We start from the raw sequence: 26,641 nt of genomic DNA on the forward strand, positions 1-26,641 counted from the left end.
CAAGTGTAGGATGTTTCCAGCCACGTTCAAAGGCACAACAATGGCGTGGTTCACGACTCTACCACGAGGATCCATCACGAACTTTCGAGATTTCTCATCCAAATTCCTTGTCCAGTTCTCGGCGAGCAAAACTAAGCAGGTGACGATTGAAGATTTGTACAACGTGCGTCAATCTAAGGGCGAGACTTTGAAACAGTACGTGAAGCGGTTCAGCGCTGCATCAGTAAAGATAGAGGAATCCGAGACAAATGCCTGTGCCCGCGCCTTTAAAAACGGATTGCAGCCAGGGAAGCTAAATAGTAAATTGAGCCGGAAGCCAGCCAAGTCAATCGCGGAGGTGCGAGCCCGGGCGAACACGTACATACTTGACGAGGAGGATGACGCTTTTAAGCGGAGACGCGCGAAGGTAGAGAAAGATGGCGACCAGAGGGATGTGTCACCAGAAGATAAGCCGAGCAAGGAGAAAGTAGAGGGAAGCAGAAGGCGGGACAGGAAGGTTCGAACAGGGGAAAGGGTGCCGAAGGAATCTTTGTATCCCAAAAAGGAAAATTTTGAGCAGCGCCGGCCCTGTCATTAGGCTGACCCACGTCGCCGGGAGGAGGCAGGGAAAAGTCTGAACGCCCACCTAACAGAGCTGCTGTGTGAAGTTAAGGTGGCGCACGCAGTTGAAGAGGGCGAAAGAGGGGCTGACCCGCTGCGGGCAACGACAGACAAGACCAAGTGGTGTGAATATCACCGCTCAGCGGGGCATGATACGGGGGATTGCTTTACTCTGAAGAATGAGATCGAGAGGCTCATCCGAGAGAGGCGGTCGCAACTTAATGAAAGCGGCGATCGCTGGAACGGAGAGCGACAGCAGGGGAACAGGTATAGGGGGTCTCGCCAACAAGACGATCGTCGGTGAGAGGATTGTCGCCACACGCCAAATACTGACAAAAAGGAGACGCTGGCCGCACGGAAGAAAGGAGCGGAGGAAACCTTTAATAAGGATCTTGAGCCGCCGGTTGGCACGATAAATACAATTGCAGGAGGTTTCGGCGGGGGTGGTGTAACAGCCTCAGCAAGGAGAAGACATGCTAGGGCGGTAACGTCGATGCAACAATACGAGACTCCTTTTGGGTTCCAGCATCCTGACATAGTAATTTCAACGACAGACTTTGACGGGGTTAAAACGCACAAAGATGATCCTATAGTCGTCATGATCAGGATCAACAGTTTCAATGTCCGTCGAGTCCTTCTGGACCAAGGCAGCTCTGCTGATGTCATCTATGGAGATGCATTCGATCAGCTGGGATTAACGGATAAAGATTTAATGTCTTATACAGGAACTCTGGTGGGGTTTTCCGGCGAGCAAGTTTGGGTGCGGGGATATATAGATTTGGACACAATCTTTGGGATCGATGAGAATGTCAAGCTCCTTCGTGTGAGATACCTCGTGATACAGGTCGTAGCTTCATACAACGTCTTTATAGGAATAAATACACTTAACCGTCTTTGTGCGGTAATCTCCACGGCCCATCTGGCGGTCAAGTATCTGCTGATGTGCGGACGAGTGGGAAAGATTGAAGTCGACCAAAGGCGAGCCAGAGAATGTTACAACAACTGCCTCAGCATGTACGGCAAAAAAGGAGCTGGCGATGGACACCGGTGCCACGAGGTTGAGATTTTGGAAGGCAAACAAGACAGGTTGAGCAGGAGGAAGCCGGGGACAGAACAGATTCTCGACAGGAAGGTAAAGAGGCAACGGGACAGTCAGAGCCGGGTTAAGCAAGAAGGTAAGGCAGGGCGAAATGAGCAATTCACAGATATCCGGGCAGAGGAACGCTGGGCTGGGATTATTGATGACTTGGAAAGGTATAAGTTTAGTAGCGGGTGCTGGCAATCGAGCCTAGGCTCACGCCAGGTCAGGAGCGGCGATTGGAGAAGTTGGTAGAGGATAATTTCGACCTCTTCAGCTAGAGTCCGAAAGATGTGACACTATGGGAACTTCCGCGGTTCAGGACACAAGCTCTTTCGAGCAAGGGACTGAACGAGCAGGAAGGGAAAGCAGCGATCAGCCAGGAAATGGACTCAGAGGTTTTTCAGAGCCAAGGTTACGAGCAAATGGGAAAGGAAGTGCTCGGGCTGACCCAGGAAAAGCAAAAGGCGGGGAAGATAGACCTGACGTACCGCAACAAGAACAAGGGAAAGGCTAAGGCAAAGCAAGGGAAATCAGACAGAACAATGACCTGCGGGAACAAAAAAGCCAAGTGGAATGAACGAGAAAGTGAATTAGAGGCAAGCTGGCAAGAAAGGTAATTCCGCGATGACAGGGACTGGGCGGCGAGTATGTCAGGCACTAAAGGCGAGGTGCTGGGCATAATACTTTGATTTGGGAGTTTGGCAACCGAGGCAAGAACGCAGCCTGGCAACCGGGGCGAGGATGCAGCTAAGGAACAACGCTGGGAGGAATAAGACAAAAATAAAGATGCACTCTTTTTCTCCATCTCAATGAGGCATCCCTCAATGTACAAAAAATCTTTTACAGATGAAATGCAAAAAGGATATTCACCAGCAGTACTCCTAATTCAAAAGATGTGGTCGCCCGGTGGGAAAAATTCCCCGAAGGTGGCAATCCCAACACGACCTTGATGTCTGGGGATTTCTCCGGGAAAGTCCGGCGCGAACCGGTGCTATCCAAATAGCAGCTCAACTAACATGTCACGTTCGCTCGGTGGGAAAAATTCCCCGAAGGTGGCAATCCCAACACGACCTTGATGTCTGGGGATTGCTCCGGGAAAGTCCGGCGCGAAGCACTGACCTCTCGTTGGCGATGTGTGCGAGAAAGCGACTTATCCCCAAAATGGGGTGGGTCCCTTATCCCCTTAGTCTCCCTGAAATCTGGGAATACGAGGCCTCCCTGAAATATGGGCGAGAAAATAAACTAGGCATAAGTCTGGGTAAACCCATATGGCCATTGGGCCCCCAGCAGTGTAAGCCCTTGGCGGGATGAAACCGCCAAGGCCACACATGCTCTTACGATAAATATTGGTGTGAGTAAAAGCCTCAAAATGAGCAAAAGTCCTAGTTTCTTCGGCATACCTTCAAAATCGCTACACGAACGCGATGCAAAAATTCCTAAAAAGTTTCCTAAATGGCGACGGGCGAGCGCAAGGCGAAAATTCCTAAAAAGTTGCCTAAATGGCGACGGGCGAGCGCAAGACGAAAATTCCTAAAAGAAATTTGCCTAAATGGCGACGAGCAAACGCGAGATGAATTCAAACTAAGGAAAATATAAGAACATTAATCAATTACAAAAGATGATAAAGAGAGTCAAAAAAAAAAAAACAACAAGAGTGTCAGTTACACATAGTTATTTTTACATTGACGATTTTTCCCTCTCAATTTCAGCAGCAGCGGCGAAACGCTCGGCGGTGAAGCCCGAAGGATCGTCAAGGCCAACGAGCCCATGCGAGGTATTCTTCTTGAAAGCCCCCATTCCATCAAGGTTAATTCCTGGGTAGAGATGTTGAACCTGGGCCTTGGCGAGAAAGAAGCTGCGACCACGTTCTTCCACGACCTCAGCAGCAACATCAGCCACCAACTGGGCCTGAGAGGTTTTGATTTTGGATTCCATATCCGCGAGGGCCTGGTTTTCTACCTCAAGTTGTGACCTCACATCAGTCAGGGCCTCGTTCGTCGCACCCAACTCGCTCTGAAGGAACGCGATCTCCTTGCCTTGAACGATGCAAGCGGCCCTGCCGGCGTTGATTGTCTCCGTTTTTGCCTTCAACTCTTGCTGAAGTTCATACCAATCCAACTCCAAATCATTCGTCCTTTCCTTTCAAGCAGCCAGGTCCCCCTCGTGGTAGTTCATATCAATGCCTACGTTGGTCAGTTTCCTCGTTTGAGCTACCACCTGGGTCAGCAACTTGTCCTATTCATTATGAGCCTCCTACGTGGCCGCACGGTAACCTTCAACCTCTTGTTGAAGTTTCTCCACTTCTGTGGAAGAAGCTGAGTCTTGGGATAGTTGGGCGAAGAGACACCCCACTCGCAAGAGGTGGTTGAGGGCTTCATGCGCTGCGATGTTGTTCTGTACTAGGGAAAGCTTACGTAAGAGAATGACAGAAAGTAAACCCTAGCAGAGCACTCAAAATGGCAAAAATATTATAAAAGGAATATTCTCATTAATGCTGAAAAAGTTGTTTCGTACAAGCTGATGACCTTCCCTTTTATAGAGGGTGAAATCATGACATGGACTTTTCCTATATTTGGGCCTGACAATCAGGGCCCAAATCCCTGTACATATAAGACAAATCCAAAGGAATCTTCCAGCTGACTCGTGGGTCCACCTAAGGACGGGCAAAGAAGCTCGTTGTGTCATTGTTCCCGCCATGGCTGTCTTCGGTCAGTTATTGTTCATTTTGGGCGGGCATAAACATCCTTTATGTCCCGCCCAGTCCACATGCCCCCAAGACATGAGGCTCGGGTAACTTGAGTCGAAATGTCTTTAATATGCTACTTCGTAACCCGCCTTTATTGTTTACTCATTCATCGCCATTTCGTTGTTCGTTGATATGACGCCACTTTTATGTTTCGTCATTGTTATAACCGTCAATCACGTCTTTTCAACTGACGCACGTAATCCTTGTTTTTCGGGATTTCGTCATCATTTGCCATAAATGCGGTTGTGCGTCTCGAGGAGTTACATCTTTTTTCAGTTTCATGCCTTTTCAAATTTCGAATCTCACGTCTCTTCACGATCTTCCCCCACTCATTCTCTCTCCTCCTTTTCCATCTGTAAAAACCCCTTTTTACTTTTCACTTTTCACTTTTCTGAAACTCTTTTCCTGAAAACTTTCTCTGCAATTCTTACTTTTTTCTCTTCAAACTCCGGGGAACCTCCCTTGCTCCGGTCGTCGTCATTGCGCGGTGCTCCCCCATAGCCGACGTCCTCCTTACTCAATCCTGCAGTTCTTCCTCCGGTTAGTTCTTCCTCTTTCTTGAAACTTTTCGTTTACTTCTTTTTTCTTCTTGAATCTGTTCATCTTCTTTTTTCTTCTTGAGTCTGTTCATCTTCTTTTTTCTTTTTATGAAACTGCCCCGTATGTCGTTGCAAAACACCAGCATTTCTTCCCTGGAACTTTCTTCACCCTCTACGGAGGAGGAAGTTGTTGCCCCCACTGTTATTGAAATTCACTCCTCGCCTTCCACTCAAGAGGATTCTGGACCCACCGGCTCGGTAGATTCCATTCTTTCTTCCAATGGAGACTTGTCCTCGCCCGAATGGCGTTCGAACGCGCATTTGGTTGAAGAAAAATGTCTTTTGCGGTCCATATGGGGCAGCATAGGGAGCACCAACTCGCTTCGAATATCTGCCCAGGGGTTTACCAAGATAAATCCCGCCACCTCTAATAACGAAGACCTTCAGTTGAATGTTCTTCCATGTGGCGATAATGATTGTGTTCTTTTACGCAAAGAGTCGTTCGATGAATCGCCCGATTTCTTTTTTGTTTATGGTTATTTTTTCTTAGACTTGAATATCAAACTCCCGTTCTCGCCTTTTATATGTCACGTTCTTTCCTTTCTGAACGTGGCGCCTTGTCAACTTCAACCCAACGCCTGGGGTTTTATCCGCTGCTTTGAAATTCTCTGCGAACACTTGAGTTTCACTCCCACCTACCCCTTGTTTTTCCTTTTCTATAAGTCAGTCACCACAAAACCTACATCCGTTAAGTGGGTTCCCCTTTTAGCCCGCAAGAACATGAGTCGATTCACCGCCCTTAAAAGCCACTACAAAGTGTGGCAGAAAAAATACTTCAAAGTTATGGAGTCGCCCGAAATAAAGAACTTGTTCCGGGATTCCGACAATAATCCTCTCTTCCCCTTTTACTGGACAAAAAACCCTCGCCGAAAAAATCCGTTTCATATGACGCCTTGGATGATTCTGAGCAAGGCATCGCCGATTATCTTCGCACACTACCAGTAATCTCTGGTCATGACTTGATTGAGGCGTCGAAATCCGGCACTTTAGATCAATTTTTTAGTAAGTTTATAATCTTTGCACATAACTTGTTTTTCTTTTTGTTCATGTATCTCGTCTAATTGATGCTTTTCATGCAGCTACGATGGGAAAAAGCAAGGTTGACGCAAACCCAATCAAGATGAAGGAATACCTCGCCCAGTCTGCTGCGGCGGCGAAGAAAAGGGCCGCCGAAGCTGAGCAAAAGAAGAAGAATGAGGGTGCTTCGGGCTCTGATAACGTCAGGGACCCTAAGCGCCAAAGAACTTCAGGCGCTGCTGGTGGCAAACCTCTTCACCAGTCCACTCTCGATCCAGCCGGTTTGGCTTCCAAAAGTCATCCTGCGGAGAAAAAGAAGGGAAATGAAAATGTCCCGCCACCCCACCAGGATTCAAGCATGCTGATCAACCGCCCGCCAACTCCATTTAGCCAAGCTGGCCCTAGCTCAGCCATTGGTGGCGAGGCTCCTCCCCCTTTGCTGAGCTTATCCGATCCTCACTTCAACGGGTTGGACTTCATGACCCGCACTTTTGACAACCGGATTCACAAGGATATTTCCGGTCAAGGCCCCCCCCAACATTGCTTCCCTGGCAATCTTTCATGCACTTTCTGCCGCCAGTACTGTGGCGGGAATGGCTCAGTGTGTGAAGGAATTGATATCGGCCAAGAATAGTTTTGAGAAGAAGGCGGCCGATTATAAGACTGCATATGAGCGAGCCAAGGTCGATGCTGAGACCGTCCACAAAAATCTGAAATCTTCTGAGGAGAAGTGCGCTAAGTTAATTGATGACTTGGAGGCTTCTAACGTGCTCCTTCAGAAGACCAAGTCTTTGAAAGAAGCCATCAACGACAAACACACTGCTGTTCAGGCCAAGTGCCAAAGACTGGAGAAGAAGTATGAACGCCTGAATGCTTCCATTTTAGGGCGTGCCTCCCTCCAATTTTCTCAAGGCTTTCTGGCGGCCAAAGAGCAAATAAGTGTGCTTGAACCGGGCTTTGATCTTTCCCGCATAGGATATCTGAAGGAGATCAAAGATGGTCAAGTAGTTGGCGATGATGACATTGGCCTCGACCTTCTTCCTCAGTTTGATTCTGACAGTGAGCCTGAGGAAGAGAATGGCGAGGATGGGAATGACCAGAACAAGAATGAGGATCAAGGGAAGGAAGACCCTCAAGCTGTTGCAAGCCAGGACAACAACGCCAACAATGAGAACCTGGCTTGAATTTAGATTGTTTTTATTTTGTTAAGTCAAAATTTTGCTTTTGGGCTTCGCCCTTTTGCTTTTTGTTTAAGTCATGTATGGGCCTCGCCCCTTCTTTATTTTTAATGAAATTTGTTTGAGTTCAACTGTTGTTATCTTGAAGTTGTTGCTTATTGAGTTTCTTTTTATTTTGGTCTATATACCTTAGCCGATTTTTCGACGAGGCTTGGTTTCTAGTGGCCACTAGAATTGCCAAGGCTTTTACATCTGATGGCGATACTTTCTTATTTCGAAAGGTTTATTCGCGGTATTGTATACCTTGGTACGATTTGCACTGCATAAACTCGTAATATAAATCAAAAAGTAAGCAACTCTGTTGAAATGATCTTTTCATTACTTTTTCATACATGGGAACAATTGTCCCTTCATTCTTTTCACATGCCGCCTCATTAAAAACCTCTCCAAAGAAAGGAAAAAAGAGTGCGGCTTCATTCACCTTTGTTGTTTCTTTTAACTAAAATACTGCTTCAGATGAGAGGCGTTCCATGTTCGTGGAACCTTTTGACCGTTAAGTTGTTCCAACTTATAAGCTCCTCCTCCCACATCGCCTATAATCCTATAGGGCCCACCCCAGTTGGGCGACAGTTTGTTGTGTTTATCAGGTATGGTATTTTTTCGGAGCACTAAGTCTCCTACCCTCATCGTTCTTGGCACCACTTTTGTTGAAAACTTTCTTGCGACCTTTACTTTTCCCGCCTCATTCCTTATGTGCGCTTCCCGTTGTTCCTCAGGCAGCATGACTAGATTTGCTATCAGATTTTCCCCATTGTCATTCTCATTAAACTGAGCCGCTCGCCAGCTTCGGTTGGCAATCTCCACAGGGAGCATGGCATCAGTTCCATAAGTCAAACGATATGGGGTTTCCCTCGTGCTTGACTGTTCAGTGGTGTTGTACGCCCATAGGACGCCTGGCAATTCTTCCGCCCAAAGCCCTTTCGCTTCATCCAGCTTCTTCTTTAAGCCTTTCAAAATAACCTTGTTAGCTGACTCAGCCTGTCCATTGGTTTGTGGATGTTCTACCGAGGCAAATCGCATTTCAATTCCCATTTCTGCACAAAATTCCCGGGTAACACTACTTGTAAATTGGGTTCCGTTGTCCATTACTAACGCCATGGGGACCCCAAATCTGCAAACACTCCTTCGCCACAGAAAGTTCCTGACCTTAGCGGCTGTGATGGTCGCCACTGCTTCAGCTTCTATCCATTTGGTGAAGTAATCAACCGCCACAATGATATACTTCATTTGAGCCTTTGCTACTGGGAATGGTCCTAAAATTTCAGTCCCCCACATAGCGAATGGCCAAGGCGACATCATAGTTGTTAATTCTTCTGGCGGAGCCTTATGTAAGTCAGAAAAGACTTGACATTTTTCACATTTTTTAACATATTCCAAACAGTCCTTCTTCATTGTAGGCCAGTAAAATCCTGCTCTTAAAACCTTTACTGCCAAGGATCGCCCACCGATATGACTGGAGCACACTCCTTCGTGGACTTCCGCCATTATTCCCGGGGCATCCTTAGTATCAACACATTTGAGCATAGGAGACATAATTCCCCGCCGATACAACTCACCATCCACCAATGTGTAAAAACTGGCCTCCCTGCGTTTTGCTCTCGTGTTCAGATCATCATCCTTTGATGGGTTCTCTAGGAAGATCTTGATTGACTCCATCCAGGAAGGCTCGCCCTCAATCACTGACTTTACTGCTTTTAACTTTATTTCTACCAAATCGATGCTCGGGCGAGGCAGGGTTTCTTGAATGACTGTTTGATAATTGCCCAATCTCCCCGTGCTTGCCAATTTTGCTAACACATCAGCCCTCTCATTTTGACCCCTCGGGACATGCTCTACTTTAATATCTTTGATCTCCATCATTAATATGCGCACCACTTCCAAGTATTTGGAAAGTTGCGGATCCTTCACCTGATACTCGCCTTTCACCTGTTTAACCACCAACTGCGAATCTCCTTTGATGAATAACTTCTGGACCCCTAACTCAATGGCTAGCCTTAAGCCGGCGATCAGAGCCTCATATTCGGATTGATTGTTGCTCGCCTTGAACTCGAATTTTAGAGATTGTTCGATGATCATTTTATCTGGACTTTCAATAGTTATCCCAGCCCCACTTCCAGTGTTATTGGAGGATCCATCCACAGATAGGACCCATTCTCCTTGAGTCTTCTCGCCTTCCGTGGGCGTTAATTCCGCCACGAAGTCGATCAAACTTTGGATTGTGACTTGGCCCCTCGGCTCATATTGTATATCATATTCTGATAACTCAACTGACCAGCTGACCAATCGCCCTGATAAATCAGGCTTCTGGAGTACCTGCCTTAAGGGAACATCAGTTTTAACTTTGACTTGGAAACTTTGGAAATAAGGCCTGAGGCGCCTTGCTGTTTTCAAAATTGCCAAAGCCGCCTTTTCAATTTTCTGGTACCGCAATTCCGCCCCTTGCAAAGTATGGCTCACAAAATATATAACCTTCTGCTTATTTCCTTCTTCCTGGAGCAACACCGTACTCACCGCCTTGTTAGTGACTGCTAAATAAAGTATTAAGGGAACGCCTGGCATTGGCTTGGAGAGTACTGGTAACGTTGCTAATGTTTCTTTCAACTTGGTAAAAGCTTGTTCGCATTCCTCTGTCCACTGAAACTTTGAATTCTTTTTTAGACATGTGAAGAATGGGGCCGCTTTGTCACCCGCCATTGGCAAAAAACGTGATAAGGCGGCCATTCGTCCAGTTAAACGTTGAACCTCATTTACACTTGTTGGGCTTTTCATTTCCAAGATCGCCCTCCCCTTATCAGGATTCACTTCTATTCCTCTTGACGTTAACATAAATCCCAGGAACTTCCCCCCCTGGATCCCAAAAGAACACTTCTCAGGATTTAACTTCATTTGATACGTTCTTAATTGAGCAAATGCTTCCTTAAGATCACCGCCATGATCACCAGCCCTGGCGGACTTTACAATCATATCATCCACATATACCTCCATATTCCTGCCTAATTGTTTTGAAAAATTTTTATCCATGAGTCGTTGGTACGTAGCTCCTGCGTTCTTCAAACCAAAAGGCATTGTCTTGTAACAATAATTCGCCTGATTGGTCATAAATGCTGTACTTTCCTCGTCAGAAGGATGCATCATAATTTGATTGTAGCCTGAGTAAGCATCCATGAGACTTAAAAGTTCATTTCCGGAAGCTCCATCCACAAGCTTATCAACATTAGGAAGTGGATACGAATCTTTGGGACACACTTTGTTCAAGCTTGTGTAGTCCGTGCACACCCATTGGCCTTTTTGACCATCACAACATTGGCGAGCCAAGTTGGGTACTGCACCTCACGGATGAATCGAGCCTTGATTAGTTTCTCAGTCTCTAATTGTACAGCCTAATTCTTTTCATCACTCATTCTTCGCCTTGGCTGGATGACTGGTGTCGCCCCTGGTCGTATGGCCAGTTTGTGGGTGATCACATTGGGGTCAATCCCTGGTACATCATTAATGGTCCATGCAAAGAGATCCAAATTATTGCCCAAGAGGGTGATCAATCTTTCCTCTTGCTCCTTTGTTAAACTGCTGCCAATCTTTAAAAACTTATCCTTGACTTGCACCTGCTTGGTTTCTTCCAGAGGTTGTGGGCGAAATTCATCAGCATCGTCTCTTGGGTCTAAACTGAATCCTTCTTGTGGAAAGATTTCTGTAATTCGATGGCTTTCCATGGCGGCCTTTCGCCCATAGAGCGCCACACTTCTTAGATAACACTCTCTTGCTGCGTTCTGGTCTACGCGCAGTATCCCGACCTTCCCATTGCAGGCTGGATACTTGACAGTTAAGTGAACAGTTGAAATGACCGCACATAACTTGTTGAGGGTGTCTCGCCCCAAGAGGACATTGTAATTGGCTCTACACGCCAAGACTAAGTACTTCACTTGAAATTTCTTAACGAACTCTCCTTCTCCAAAGGCAGTTGGTATTTCCACGTATCCCCGCACATTGACACGATCCCCTGTAAATCCCACCAAGGTTCCATTATATGGCTTCAAGTCTGATTCCTTTAACCCCAGGCGATCAAAGGCATCTCCATAAATGATATCCGCCGAGGATCCCTGGTCTAAAAACACTTTCTTTGTCATGTAATTGTTAACCTTGATTGTTACCACAATTGGGTCATTGTCATGAGGGATCACATGCGCAAAATCCTGAGGGGTAAATATAATAGGAGAGTGGTTCACCCAACACTCGCCTTCGTACGCCTTATGTACTGAGTGTACTGCCGCGACATAACGCTTTCTAGCCTTGCTTGAAATTGCACCCCCACCGAATCCTCCTGCAATAGACGAGCATTCCCCAACAGGATCGCCCAACTCTTCAATTATCTCCTTTCCTTTGCCTTTGTCCCCTTGTGTTATCTTGGCGGTTTCTGGTGCTGTTGTGTCTTTTACAAAATTTGCTAAATGGCCAGCCTTAATCAGGCGATCAATTTCCCGCCTCAAGTTCCAACAATTATCCGTGGTATGCCCCAATGCTTTGTGGTACTCGCACCATCTATTTGTATCCACATTGGCTGGTGGCCGCCGGGGCGGTGGGGGATATTGCACAACATTTGTCTGCCCAACTGCTTTTAAAATGGTACTTAAGGGAGCATTCAACTTAGTAAGCGGAACTGGAGCTGGCGAGGCTCCATGCTGACCAGTTGAGGCTGCCGTGGGACCTTGGGAATTTCTGTGCCATGTATTTTGAAATCCGGGTTTGGAGTTTTGATATGGTCCAGGTCTTGACATACGCGGGGTTTGTGCTATCCTGGTTTCCTTTCCCGCCTTGGGTTTCTCCTGTGAAACACCGCCGGATTGGGCCTGCTTGCGTCCTTCCTCTCTTTCTTGTTTTTTCTGGTCATCTTGTTCAATTAATATGAATTCTTGAACACGAGCACGAAGATCCATCATGTCCTTCGCGGGTCGCCTTGTTAAGTCCCGATTCAAGTCTCCCGCCCGAAGACCATTTTTTAAAGACGCCAAACATACATCCGGGTTATCCTCCTCCAGCTGAACCGCCATCTTGCTGAAGCGTGCCATGTAAGTTTTTAACTTCTCCCCTAGCTGCTGATGTATGCTGATAAGATCAAACATCGTTGCTTTTGTGGTTTTATTGGCGGAGAATTGAGTCAGGAACTTGGTAGACAGATCAGTAAAATTGTTAATGGAGAAAGGCGGTTGTCTGATGAACCACTGCATCGCCATGCCTTTGAATGTTGAAGGCAATAATCTGCACTTCACTGCATCCGTTGCCCCCCAATCACAATTTTTGTGTTAAAATATCTCAGGTGTTCCATGGGATCAGAGTCGTCTGAGAAGGCGTCTAATGTCATGGTTTGTAGGTGCTTTGGTATGTCTACCTTGGTGATGGCTGGAACAAAATGTTGAAATTCGACTACGTCCTCTGCCTCAACTTGGGCTTGTAACTGCTCGTTTTGGGATTGCACCTTCTGCAAAGTAGCTAACATTTGTTGCAAAGCCGCAGGCGTGATACCCGTCACTGCTTCCTGCGTTCTCCGTGGAGCACTGGTTTTAAGGTCTTCTAAGTTCACATAGTCGGGTGGCGTTGATCGCCGCCTAACGCCTGGATCTGATTTAGCTATCAGATCTGAAGGTCTTCCCGGAACTGCATTCATCAGCGACACCGGCGACGGCGCCACTGAGTGGACCCCCTCCGAGGAAGCCTCCTGCTCTTGCTCGTGCAGTATAGGACGATTGTTGTCCCGTTCGCCGCCGCGGCCGCCGTGTCGACCACCACCGCGTCGGCGATGATCACGGCGGCCCACGCCGCATGAAGGAGTCTCCATGGCTCGTAACTCCTGCCTTCTGCGTCACTGGAAGATCTAGGTTAGAGCCACAGACGGCGCCAATGTTCTGTACTAGGGAAAGCTTACGTAAGAGAATGACAGAAAGTAAACCCTAGCAGAGCACTCAAAATGGCAAAAATATCATAAAAGGAATATTCTCATTAATGCTGAAAAAGTTGTTTCGTACAAGCTGATGACCTTCCCTTTTATAGAGGGTGAAATCATGACATGGACTTTTCCTATATTTGGGCCTGACAATCAGGGTCCAAATCCCTGTACATATAAGACAAATCCAAAGGAATCTTCCAGCTGGCTCGTGGGTCCACCTAAGGACGGGCAAAGAAGCTCGTTGTGTCATTGTTCCCGCCATGGATGTCTTCGGTCAGTTATTGTTCATTTTGGGCGGGCATAAACATCCTTTATGTCCCGCCCAGTCCAGATGTCAAGGTCAGGAATCTCAGCTGCTCTCATGTTGCCGAGAAAGGCGTTGGATAACATGAAGTCGATGGTGGAAGGTTGTTGGCTTGGTGAAAATCTCGTTTGATCGCCAGTAGTAGCATGGTTGATTTCAGGACTGGGGGGACAACAGACTGGCGACGCTTGGGGGCTTGCACCTTCGTCCTGAGGGCTCACCGGTCGGGCGAATGATACTCCAGCTGAGTCCGCCCCGACTTGACCGGAGGAAGGAATTATCTGGGGAGAATCTTCAGGAATTGTTGGCCAGCGGAAACTCCCTCTGGGCAAGGTGAAGACTCAGCACCGCCCAAGGGCTTCGAAGCCTCTTCGCCCGCCAGGTGTGGGGCAGGTGCTTCGCCAGCTGGAGGTTTCTTACCTTTCTTTTTCTTCTTTTTTAACTTCTGGGGCGAGAAAGTCTCGACCCCAGATTTTCCCGCTGGATCGGGGTTAACCTTTTTGGATTTCTGGGACCTCTTCGGGGGAGAAGGCGGAACGACATCATCATTGGATCCAGGAACCAGATCGTCAGTTGTGGGCAATAGGGCGACGCCCGGTGTAGCCTCATCAGACCCATCAACACCTGGATCAGGGTCAATTGAAGAAGATCTTTTGACCTTCTTTGGCGGGAGAGCGGCAACCTCGGTGTCAGAATCGGTGATGACGCGTTTCCTCTAGTTCACCTGGGTATTGAAAACAGGAGGAAACTCGAGCGAATCGGCAGTTAAGGCGCGTTGTAGCGCGGCCACAGTAAAGTCAATCCCTTCTAGGAGGGTGTGGAGTGTGTTTTCACGAGCGGCTTCGAGCAACTGGGAGCATTCAAGGATGGGGAACATGGCGAGGAAGCCGAGGATGGCTTTATCTTCATTATTCAGTGATGTGTCGGGTGGCGGAGGAACGTCGCGGGGATCCTCGGTTCAATAAAAAAGGAATGAAGCAGTCCCATCCCGGCGTGTGAAAGCTTCAGGATAAGAGGGGTGCACGATTATGCGAAAATATCGGCGTCCGGGCCCCATCTTGATATTGCTCTTATAAAGTTGGAGACGCTGCCGACCCGTTCGAGACTTCAGGGAGACCCACCCGGGAGTCTCGGCTTTCAAGGATCTCGGCTCCACACCGTAGAAATAAAAGAAATGGGAGGTTTTGGCTTCGAGGTTGACGGCGTTACACAAAATCTCGTAGCATCGAATGAAAGCTCAGGCGTTCAGATGAAGTTGTCTTGGAGCTACGTTGATCTCCCTCAAAACTTGGCAAAGAAAAGGGGAGAAAGGTAGTTTGATCCCTAGATCAAGAAAGAAGTACTCGTAAACATAGAAGAAGTGGGGCTCTTTCGCGCCTTGTTCGAGTGTGCGGCACTTCCAAGGGCGACGGATGCTCAAGCCTCGGCTGGTGATAAGGACATCCTCGAGGGACTTTTCGTGGCATAACCCTCCGACCTGGCGGGCTAACTCGGCGATGGATTTATCGGTGGACAACTCAGAGGGTTGGCAGATAGCTTTCAGAGTGGGTTCTCGGGTGGCAGACGGAGGGAGGGTGGAAAGGACTTGGTGCAGAATGCATTTTTCTCATTTTCTTTAAGGGGAAGTCCCCCGGCCGGGGGAGGAATGGCCGGGGCGCGGGATGTTTGGGCGGGGCTCTGGAGTCGAGAGGATCCTTTGGTGCGGCGTTGAGGAGTCATCTTTTGCATAAAGGAGCTGAGACGGAAGAGGAGAAGGTGCTGGGGTAATAACTTGAGTAACTTTGCAAGGCTGTGGTAGCAAGTAAGAGAAAGAAGTTGAATTTAAAAGTTAGGATAAGAAACGTTTGGGAAATCGTGCCCCATCATGACAAAGGTGGAATGATTGCCTCGGGATACGTGGCATAGATTTTGGAACATTGGGGGTGCCGCATTGAGTGAAAGCTGCAACGCTTGCTGCCGGTTGATTGAAATTCAAATTGTCAAAGTTGTGACGTGACTGGAAGGGAAATGTCAAAGGTAGCGGTTGAGATTCTGTGGATTCACTGACCATTGGCGTCCTTTCAAGGCTCGACGCGTGGGATGGACACACCACGCGACAGAGTGTCACGATTCAAGGCACGTGCATAACTATGCTGAGGCGGGCAGACTAAAAGCCGTCGCCACAAGCCTGCTTGTGGACTTGGGTCGCCCAGAAGAAGAGGGCGCGGCTGGAGGTCCAAAAGTGTTGATTCTAAAAGGCTCTATATATCAGGCCATGTTGGCCATTGTTCTTCACTTCTAGATTTTAAGTTTTTAAGTTTAATCAGTATCCTTAAGGGATCTCGCCTTATTTCTTACTTAAAGACACACTTAGATCTCATGCTTCGAGCTCGGTGTCTTGTGGACTTGTGGACTGGGCGACACCCCAGGGTCCCTCGCCCAGGAGACCTGACCTTGGGCGGGGGATGCGCCATGACCTTGGGCCTCCCTTCCCGAGGCCCAACTGGCCCGTTTGGATAGGATAGAGGCGCCAAAGCCCAACTCCACCTCTATAAATAGGAGGGGAATACCAATTGTAAAGGACTCTTAGCTCATTTGAGAAATAATAGCATTGAAATTCAGTTATATTTTCTCTCTCTAAGCGGTTAGAGTTTCTCTCTCTAAGCATTCACATCACTTTCCTCACACTTTGGGTACTACCTTCCCTCTATATGTTCTAGCACGAAACAATCCTCTTCACACACTCTGACCTAGGTTCTGTAGTGGTGAGGAAAAAGGTTTGATTGAAACATCAAACCAAAAGACGAAAAGATTGAAGCTTTTCAATGGGTTTGGAAATCTCTACTCAGATATGCGGGTTTGGAAATCTCATTTAGGTAGAGAGAAATGAGTTTAGGTAGGGGTGGGGGATGGACTTTGCAGTGGGGGATTGGGTTGTGATGGAAGGAATGGTGAAGATGATGAAGAACGATGGCGATGGCTAGTGGTTAGGATTTTTTGTGTTTTATTTAATTGAGCTTTTAGTTAATTTATTATTTTAATTTAATTTAATAATTTTTCAGCTTAAAAAAGGAAATAGGTAACGTTTGTTAAGTTTTTTTTTTTTAGCGGAAGGATTAATATGAATGACGTTTCCCACATTCAGGGACCACGCGATGAATAAAATTCATAAAGGGACTAATGTGACAGCGCCTCGCACTTTCGAGTACCAAAGTGACCATTTACTCCATCTGAAATTGAGCACAAACAAAATGATTATGTGTACGGTGAGTGCTTATGTGGTCTTGTCCACATCATTTAATGAATCTTACGTGGACACATGATCTTCCTCTTCCTTCATTTTCGTGTCACCAGCAAAAATCAAGCACAGCCTCTCCTGTCCTCACACCTGCAAACCCACCGCCCCAAAACTATAGCAACATCCTGTTTTTTTCTAAGCCAAACAATTCAATCATAGGAAGTATAAAGGGTGTTTCAACCCAAGAACAACCTGGATTATAGCTTCCCTCCATCGCCAACATAACCCCTCCACACTAAAATTGATGCCCTATAACATAAATTTAACAACATGAATTGGAGAAATGGGGAAAGAAAGAGCCACATGAAATTATAAGAAGAGGCGAAGGCACTGTCCCTCTTGGAGGGATATGGGGAAAGCAAAAGGCATGTGAAATTCTTAGAAGAGGAAAAGGGTGTGGTCGGGTTAATAACAAGCCATAGAATTATAAGTGATAGGAGGGAAGTGACATGGCCTCATCGTTTCATGCAGCAAAAGACAAGCATGAAAATGGGAAGTTCCTTTGCTTTTTCTTCAAAATTCTTCCCTCCCCAACACACCCTTCTCTTTAGTCTCTAGTCAAGTTCTTTATAGTTGTTCCACAAGGGTTTAAAGTAGAGAAAACATAATAATGGAGGGTGCACTTGAGCTTCATCGATTTCAGCACGCTTGTGTCAAGGTTTCGAACCAGACGACTTTCAAGTGTGCCAGTGCGAAACCTATTTTTTCCCTTAATCGCCTTGGTTCAGTGGTGACGAGACCCTCAAAACGCTTGTTAACTACCTTAGCGACTACGTCAAAAGAGGATGAAGATAGGAGGGGTCGGTGGAGGTCGAGGTGGATGGAGGTTTGGTTTTCTGGATGACTGGAAGAGAGAGGCTAACATTTGGGGCAAAGCCAAAGGGGCGTTGATGCGCATCTATTTTGCAGACTTTTTACTATGGCTTTTATATTGTTTTGTGCCTAAATATTTCCTTAACTTTGCATAACTTCCATGTTTCATGTTAAAAATGTGCAATAGGCAGGTCATAAGTGGAAAATGGAAAAGATAAAAAATAAATAAATAAATAAAAATATAGTTGTTTGTGAAGATTCGTGTGCTGACTAAGAGGCCCAGTCGCACGTACCCTAAGTTCACGGTCGTCCTTAGTTAATTATTTTACCATTATCATAAATTCCTCGAGGCTTGTCCGTTGTAACTTATTTGAGGCCAAAATTGAGCCTTATTCTGGCCACGACCATGCATATTTTTGGATAGAAAGTAGGTTGTGAACCCTATTGTGTTTCTAATTAAAGGGGACCAAGAGAAGACCCAAAAGAGATATACGTGCCGAGAAGGTAGTATAGGCTAAGGAAGTAGAGTTTAGAGTTAGAATTCAGAGACGATTCCTAAAGGGCTCCGATAGAGACATTGGAGGATTAGTATTTTTACTCTTCTTTCTTTGCTATGATATTATTTTCTAGGACTATGATGATTTATCTTTGTATCATGAGTAGATAAACATCTCTCTCAATGTTGCAATGTAGAAGATAATTTGAACCCAGATTTTAGTTATGATTATTGTTTTAGTTTCCGTTTTCAATGTGTATAATCTTTTATATATGAGCTTAGTCCTATACTAAGTAATTACCCATATCAATATTAGGCTAGTTTATTCTTGGTTGATAATTAGTCTATAGAACCAAAAGAATCTTTAAGTTTGAGAATTAATAATAACTCATCTCCTAGATAGATTCTATATTATAACTTATGTTGAAGCAATTACACCTGCATGACGGTTATGGAAGATAGTATCCTTAGGTAATTAGTTGAGTTACAGCCTGGCGACGTAGTTGATACTTGAGAGACAGAGTTGGTTCATATAGGATTCTAGGAATAACATATATAAAATTGGTTGAATATTCAAATCCTTAACAGTCTCGAGGCTTCTTTAATCTGATTTGTTATTGTGCATTAATCACTTACTATTTCACCTAAATAATCACAACCACCATCTTAAAATATTATTTTCCTAAACAATAATTTTCCTCTAGAGTTAGTTCTTACTTGGTCTCTAGGGTTCGATAACTGGGATTTCGATTCCTATATTACTTTTGCAATAGAGTGCATTTGCTTTTAATTACGTGTGCATGTGTTTATAATGAAAAACCAGTCTTGATTGGGCTTTGTATAGTGGTTGGAGGGTTGATTAGATGTTGTTGATGGTGGTTTTCAGTGCAGTGCGAAAGCGGCAAGGCCACATTGGTGGTTGGGAAGTGGGCTAGTTTATGGCTCAGTTGTCTCTATTTGGGTTGTTGTGGTTAGGCTCTCAATCCAATGGATGTTGGTTTGTGAGTAACAGGCATATGAGCTTGGTTTTGTGTTTTTGAATCTATGGTGTTTTGGTGAAATCTTCGTAGAGGATGATGGATCTTCTATCCTTCTTATTTTAAAAATTAAAACTTTGAAATTTAGCTTGATCTTTTTTTAGTTGTTTTCAAAATTAGAGCTTTCATGTAGGTGGTTATGGTGGAATCTATTAAGGAGTGAGGGAAGTTGCTTGAGTGGAGGAGAAAATATAGTTTTATAGGCTAACTAAGTTTTTGGTCCCTTTAAAATTTGCTTTGAATCCCACAATGACTAGTTAGTAACTCATTGTGTAACCTGGCATGGCAAGTGTCGTAGGCATGCCACGTAAGTGCTCATTTGACATTGAGCATTTTTCCTAAAACAAATTCAGGCAATGACCAAAATCAAACATTTTTCTATTCCAAAAGATCTTAATACGACTTTTCTTCTACAAGAAAATAAAATCTAAACAACCCAACATTTACAAGGACAAAAAACTCATTTAATGCTTGATATAAATATATTTCATTATTGTTTTTTTTTTACAGAAAAATGGAATTACTATATAAAAACTCATTGGCGAACCAAGCAGGAATAAATACAGAGGTGAATGAAGGTTGGTACACCAAAAATCTGATCATCACACGAAATAAACAGCCCCAAAGAAAAAATATCCAGGCCAAAACCCACCAAAAACCAACCAAAACATACTCCTATAAAAAGATCTAAGCACGCCGGAAACGGCCAAACAATCAATCGGACCTCAACCTACGGGACCTAATGTTTTCTGTAATGCCATGAAGGGTAACCTCATCTGAACAATCATATACCATCCCAAAACGTTTTCCAATTGCCAAAGCCGCCCTCGCCCTCGTCATAACCCCCAGAGGCCCCTTTGGAGTCAGAGATTCAACAATCATCAACTGATTACTCAATTCACCCACCACAAGATCAGAAGAACAACTACCAACATCCAGCCCCAACTTCTTCAACTACTTGGGCCACCCTCGAGGATGAGGAAGCGCCGCCGACTACCAATGATAATCCCTTCTCTAGAAACGATCCAAAGATCAAAAGTACAAGAGCCTCCACCGGATTTTCTAGGACGACCTCACCTCTTAGGAAGCTTGTAAACATCAGCAGAATCAGACCCCTGATCACGAACAACCCTTTCACTAGGCAAATCAGTAGACCCGCCCACATCGTCCTCCAAAGAAAATGTTGTGGTAACGTCAAGAGGATCATTGCGCGGGCTTGCACCATCCAACATAGTCTCCATAGCCTCCCTCACACTGGCCCACTAGGAAGGAGCCTTCACTACCCAAGGCAAAGTTCGAATATGAGAAGAAAGCTCACCGTGGCAGCCTAGCGAATATGAGAAGAAAGCACACGAACCCCATAAAAACTCAGAGTAAAATCACAGCAGAGTCATGGTGGTAGGGGAAACACGCCTCGATCCAACGCTGGACGTAGAAGCTCGACACCACCGTCTTCCAACACATCGCCTGACTGTGCAGCAAAGGCCATCACCCTGACCATCCTAGACAAAGATTCAGGAAACAAATCAGCGTCCGGGACCTTGGGTGTCTCCGACCCAAACAAATGGACCTCCAAAGAATGACCAGTAGATTCAATCTCAGGAAAAATAAAGGCCACTAGAACACTGTGATCATCCTCGCTCCCTCTCCCCAAACCTGTAAGAAACCAATCTTCCCCCGACAGCAATACACGATCATGAACCGACCAAGAATTTCCATCAAAGATATCACGCCACGAGAGAGAAGAAGGAGATGACTGAACAACCTTAGCTGAATTCTTCTGCAACTCTGCCTCACTCTGCTTTGAAACAAAAATCCCCAAATCCAACTTCTAAGGAAACGAACCCCTCACTAATGGGTATCTCGCCACCATCACCGAGAGGTGAGTTCCCCCAACCTTGAAGTTGTTAAGCCGCCGCACCGCCGCCTCGGCATGGGCCCTCGAAAGGAAATGCACAAAGCCAAATCAAAAGCTCCTGCCAATCTTGCAATAACGTTGAACAAACACCTTTCCTATCCTTCCAATTTGACCAAACAAAGCCCTAATCTGAGGATATCCAACCGCTTCTGAGATGCCATCGATGAACATCGTAGAGCTCTTCGGAGAAGACCCTCCACTCTTGCGCGACCCTTTCTCTTCACCCCCTTCCACCTCATCTTCCTCCGCCTTGCCGTCTCCTGACGCAGCAGAGCAATCGTCATTCGCGCCTCCATGGCTAGGTGGTGGCGGCGCTGAAGAAGAAGGATGCCATTCCCTAGCAGAGAAGGAAATATTCGTTTTCGTTGCATTTCATCCCAAGATAATGTATTTCATTATTGTTGTCATTGTTATCCTTTCTTTAGGATCAATTCTATCGTGGATAATGTTAAATTCGATCAACCCATACACTGGGTTGTTACTATCAATATGTTATTATGTAATAATATTATTTTGTGGGAAAAAAAAACTTTTATGAACTTGCTTGGTTTACGGTACACAAACAGAGCCTTGTTTGAGTATATTTCTTGCGTTTATGAAATATATTGAGAGTGGACCGTCATGGACTTTGGACTGGATGGTTAAGTCCCTCATGGTGGACTATGCTTGTAACACCCCGGTTTTTTGGTGTCACTTTAGTAACTCAAAAATAAAATAAAGCGGAAAAGCAGGTATTTTTTTTTCGTTTGTTTTCTTTTTGAAATAAAGAAACTTTAAAGATAGAGACACAACCCAAGACGCGATAAACATAAACTAATTTACAATACTATTACAGCCCTGCTGTAACCCCTAAGTGCCATGAGTATCAGCAAGTGACAGAAAGTGAGCCCGAAGGCAGAATAAGTTCAAGTCCATAAATCAAGTGAGAAGTTATAAGTACAGTCCTCCAAAACATGAGAGAGTCAGCCCAAAACGGCCTCCTCCAGACCTCCTAATGTCCGACTACTCTTTGTGATCCCCACGATAGAGAACCACACAAAAAGTAATGTGTCGGGGACCTACCCTGCCCCAAATATAAACTCGACTAGTCAAAGCTAGAACAATAACACCTGACCTTAAAAGACTCTATACCCCCATACCCTACACTTCTACTATCGACCCTCATCTGATCATGCATTTCGCCCGGGTCCTCGCTGAATGGTTTAGTAGTAATCGTTACGCTCCTGGTCCTCCCCGAGAGATGAATCATCTCGAACTAGCTGTCGAACGTCTGGCAGCAGGCCGACCGCCCAAACACAAACATACAACCAAAGCAAGGCGCTAGGGTCAACTTACGGAATATAATAGATATACAAAGAGCATGCGATAAAAGGGGTATACATACATACATACATACATACATCAATATATATATTAAAGCAGTAACACTCCAAGCATGCCATTATCAAAAACCTCAGCTCCTGAATATTTTGCAATATTTTATTCCCTCCCCTTTGCATCTCAACGTGACACGTGTCCCTCCATGAATATTATATTCATTTTTATTCCTCCAACCTTCATTTTCCTTCTTCTTCCACTATCTCCATTAAGTTGGTCTCCCCCATTATCTTGGCATAAGCATAGAATCATTGAGTGTTTATTGTTGGTCAAATTTCAATGTACAATTAACATTAATCTTCATTGATTTTATCTCTCTTTATCCTCCCTTTTATGAATCCGGTCCCTTTTTCATTTAGATTCGAAAATGATTTAATTATTCAACCTCCTTTATTTGTATTTCTACATTCCCTATGTATTATATAAACCGCCCACTAAGTAATTAAAATAAAGAATATTTAATTTTAAATTCATCTATTTTATCTCCTTTCTTTTATTCTCTTTCACCCATTATGTCTTCACGTTTATACACAGAATGAGAATTCCTTATTAACCCAATATATATCAAATTCATCATCTTCCATTTATTGGCTCAACATTCCATTCTCCATTCCTTGATTTTTTGTTCACGCCCCTTTAATGAATATTGGGACTTTGTGTTTTGATTTTCTCTATATGTGCCCAATAATTGTTTGTTCATCCCCCCTCATTTTGTTGTTTCCAATTCTTATTTTGAAATGAAAATTCAAAGGTTTCAACCCATGTAGAGTCTTCTATATAAGTAGTTGTGTTGTGATGCCCTCATCCACAATCCCTTCTGAATTAAGTGTTTTTCCTCTTCATAATTTGTTCTTCATTCCCTCTTAAGATGTCTCTCAGAGTTGATGATGTGTCCAAGATTGATGCTTCCAAAGAAACTTGGGCCATTGTTGTGAAGGTTGTAAGGTTGTGGTTTACTCCTAGCTACTCTGGATCTAAGCTCCCTTCATCGTTGGAGATGGTTTTGATGGACTCCAAGGTTTCATTTTTACCCTATATTCCTCAATGTTTATGGGTTTATGTTTTGAGAATATTTTTTTAACGTCCTTTTTTGTTTTTATGTAGGGCTGCAAAATACATGCTTCAATCCGGCGTACTTTAGTCTACCGATTCAAGAATCAGTTGTTTGAGGGCCGTGTATACCAGATATCATTTTTTGGTGTTTGTGAGAACGGCGGTGATTTCAGGACGACCTCTCATCCATACAAGGTTAATTTTCAAATGCATACCAGTGTTAGGCTTATGGTTAACACCCCCATCACAGGAAAACCTTTTACCTTCATGCCTCTATCTGATGTTGTCTTCAAGGATCCTGACACATCCTTCCTCATAGGTAGATTTTATCTGTTTATTTTTTTATTCATTCTTCTTTCAATCTATAAATTATTCTCCCCTTAATTTGATTGTTGCTCTTTTTTGTTATCTTTATACGTTATTTTTTTGTTATTTCAATTTTTGTTTTTTATGTTAATATATTTATTTGTAGAATCGTTGTGATTTTGTTGTTATTATGTTTTATTTTGTTTTTCTTTTACATTATATAAACGTTGTTATGGTCCTCTAAAAGTTTTATTTTTTCCAGATGTCATAGGTATCTTGACTGGCTCCTCTGGTGAGCAGGAGTTTGAGAAGCATGGTAAAGTGCAAAAGAGGATCACACTAGAAATTGAACAGGAAGGGTATGTGTAAATTTGTACCATAATTTTGATTCAATTATCTTATGTGGCGTTTATTGATTTGAGTTTTTCTCTTTTGATTAGAGTTCGTGTCGAGGCAGCTTTTTTTGGAAAATATGTGGATGAAATTGTTGGGCAATTGGCTTCTGGGGATATGACGAACGCTGTAGTTGTTGTCCAATTTGCGAAGATAAAACCGTTTAAAGGTTTTTTTTTTTTTTTGTTTGTTTGTTCTTTTGTAAATCATTCTCCTTAATTAAATTCGTATGGCGTCCTTAGATTCTAACTTCCTTTTTTTTGTAATTCACAGGGAGGCCTAGCATTCAAAACGTGTATGGGGCAACCCAAATTCTTTTTAATCCTGCTATTGATGAAGCTGGTCCAATTCGAGAAAGGTTTTTTGAGACTAATGGCCCTGCTGCTAAAGTCATTTGCCAGCTTCAGGATTCGGCAAAACTATCTCCAGCAGAGGATTTTCTAAAACAAAATGAAGGGAAAACCATTGAGCAGATTAAAGATTTGGCTGAGGATTGTTTATTTTATTTTGTTTTTATTTGTTGGTTTGGTTTTTTTTTATAATGTTTTTTCCATTTCCCTAACTTTTTCTAATTTCTTTTCATCAGAAATCTGTTTGTGTTGTGTTTGCCACTGTTAAATTCATTCCTGATGACAACAGTTGGTATTACCCTGCTTGCAAGTGTAACAAAAAGGTGTACCCAGCTGAGGACATGTACTTTTGTGAAGCCTGTGTTCGCCATGTTGTTACTGCAATTCCTAAATACAAAATTCGTTTGAGGGTTATGGATGCTAAAGATTCGACAACCTTTGTTTTATTTGATCAAGAGGCCAACAACCTTCTTAATAAGCCATGTTCTGAATTGGTTGAAAAATGCCATAAGGTTATTTCATATATCCCTAAATCCACTACTTTTCAATTAAATTTGTGTTATTTTTTCTCTAACTAAATTATATTTTCAATTCCAGGACCCTAGCGATTCTCAGGTTCCGTCGGAGATTATGAGTTTGATTGATAAGTCATTTTTATTCAAGATTGAAGTTGACAATAGTTCCAACACATGGTTTGAGCCATCTTATAAGGTGAAGAGAATTTGTTCTGATCCTGAAGTCATTTCCCAATTTAAGAACGCAAATCCCCACTTAGAAAGCTCTCCTCCCTATATGCTTTTAACAACTCCTAGCTCAGGGAGTGTTGGCCAAGGATCTTCTTCAAGTTTTGCTAAGGTTTTGTACATCTTACCTGATTTTATGATTTTGTTTCTTTCATTATTGTGATCTTTTTTCTAATTTTCTTTTTTTATGAAATTAGGATCTTAATGAAGATTTTAATGTTGCTGGTGGGCTTTCTTCAAACAATTCTCCTGTTGCTGATATAAGTAGAGGTTGTCGAGAAGGTTCTATAGTGTTGGCTCCTGTTTCTGAACTGAAAATGCAGTTCGAAACCCAAAAGAAATCCAACAAGGGAAAGGCAGAAATTCTACCTAAAAAAGATGTTAGAATCGTATTTGGTTTTACTCTGAATGCATTTTTTGAACATTTGCTTAATATAATATAGTGTTGTCTTCTCCCATTACAGTGTCTTGATGTTTGTAAGGCTTCGAATGGTGCTCCCGGTGGTTCTTCTACAGCCTGCGATCCATATAACTTGATCAATGAACCTGCTGCTATTGAAGCCTCTTCTAAATTAGTTAGTGGTGTTAATGGATCATCCCCCCTAGAAAATCCCGAGCTTTCAGCAGCTAAGCACGATGATCTGGTCCTGAAATTTCCTTTACTAATTTTAGTTTCTTGAGTTGGATCTAAATCTTATTAATTTTTTATTATATTGTCTTTCTTCTAACGTTTAATATTACACTAATGAAGGCTCATGATAAGGAGGTCAAAGTCCCACAAAAAATGAAATCAGTGGCTTCTAAAAAGAACGTTTCTGCTTCTTCTAAAAAGAATGTTCAGGTTTGTGTTATCTCATGTGAGAAATTTATTAAGATTTTAGTTACACCCTTTAATATTATATAAGTATCTTATCCAATTTTTGTTTTTTTTTACTGCAGGACAAAGCTCTTAATGTTGAAACGGAGGGTATCATCAAAGCTTCCCTACCATACAATGTGAATTCTGAGAAACTCTTCATGTGGAAAGCAATGATTCTCCTCCTGCTAAACGTCCTAGCCCTGAAGCAAATCCTATTTCTGACAACAAGAAGCCTCTGAAGATGGTCAAGAAAGAGAAAATTTGAGAGAGTTTATGTCTATTCAAAAGTGTTTTGTTTTTTGATGTTTTTTGTTGGCTCTATGAGCCATTGATGGTGTTATGCGAATTTTCATTATGATTTTGTAGTTTGTCATTTTGAAGATCCTTTCAATTTTGCCCTCTAAGGGATGTACTTGACTTTTTCATCCGATGATCGGATACACCGTTTATCTTATGCAATGTTCCCTTTTTCCATAAGTTGATCTATTAATTAGCA

The 26,641-nt window shown here is 43.9% G+C and overlaps 2 protein-coding genes and 1 pseudogene across 2 annotated transcripts; 2 read left to right on the plus strand and 1 right to left on the minus strand.

The window, feature by feature from the left end:
• The window catches only part of LOC130736722 (probable 3-hydroxyisobutyryl-CoA hydrolase 3), a 68,352-nt pseudogene that overhangs the window by 3,824 nt on the left and 37,887 nt on the right, over positions 1-26,641 (minus strand).
• Positions 23,097-24,755, plus strand: LOC130738525 (replication protein A 70 kDa DNA-binding subunit C-like). Its single transcript, XM_057590519.1, has 5 exons — positions 23,097-23,459; positions 23,546-23,813; positions 24,063-24,159; positions 24,241-24,362; positions 24,467-24,755. The coding sequence occupies exons 1-5, from the start codon at positions 23,310-23,312 to the stop codon at positions 24,733-24,735; spliced, it is 906 nt and encodes a 301-aa protein (XP_057446502.1). The 5' UTR covers positions 23,097-23,309; the 3' UTR covers positions 24,736-24,755.
• Positions 24,847-26,619, plus strand: LOC130738524 (uncharacterized). The gene is made up of 6 exons (XM_057590518.1): positions 24,847-25,055; positions 25,141-25,398; positions 25,484-25,666; positions 25,751-25,930; positions 26,038-26,127; positions 26,226-26,619. The coding sequence occupies exons 1-6, from the start codon at positions 24,885-24,887 to the stop codon at positions 26,382-26,384; spliced, it is 1,041 nt and encodes a 346-aa protein (XP_057446501.1). The 5' UTR covers positions 24,847-24,884; the 3' UTR covers positions 26,385-26,619.

Source organism: Lotus japonicus, chromosome 2 (genome assembly GCF_012489685.1).
Source record: "Lotus japonicus ecotype B-129 chromosome 2, LjGifu_v1.2".
Taxonomy (NCBI): domain Eukaryota; kingdom Viridiplantae; phylum Streptophyta; class Magnoliopsida; order Fabales; family Fabaceae; genus Lotus; species Lotus japonicus.

Excerpts from the sequence above, each read along its gene's own strand:
- LOC130738525 (XM_057590519.1), top strand. The coding sequence starts at position 23,310 with ATGTCTCTCAGAGTTGATGATGTGTCCAAGATTGATGCTTCCAAAGAA. Across the intron at positions 23,814-24,062 it reads TGACACATCCTTCCTCATAG|ATGTCATAGGTATCTTGACT; the intron begins GTAGATTTTATC and ends TATTTTTTCCAG. Across the intron at positions 24,363-24,466 it reads GAAGATAAAACCGTTTAAAG|GGAGGCCTAGCATTCAAAAC; the intron begins GTTTTTTTTTTT and ends TGTAATTCACAG.
- LOC130738524 (XM_057590518.1), top strand. The coding sequence starts at position 24,885 with ATGTACTTTTGTGAAGCCTGTGTTCGCCATGTTGTTACTGCAATTCCT. Across the intron at positions 25,056-25,140 it reads TGGTTGAAAAATGCCATAAG|GACCCTAGCGATTCTCAGGT; the intron begins GTTATTTCATAT and ends TTTCAATTCCAG. Across the intron at positions 26,128-26,225 it reads CTTCTAAAAAGAATGTTCAG|GACAAAGCTCTTAATGTTGA; the intron begins GTTTGTGTTATC and ends TTTTTACTGCAG.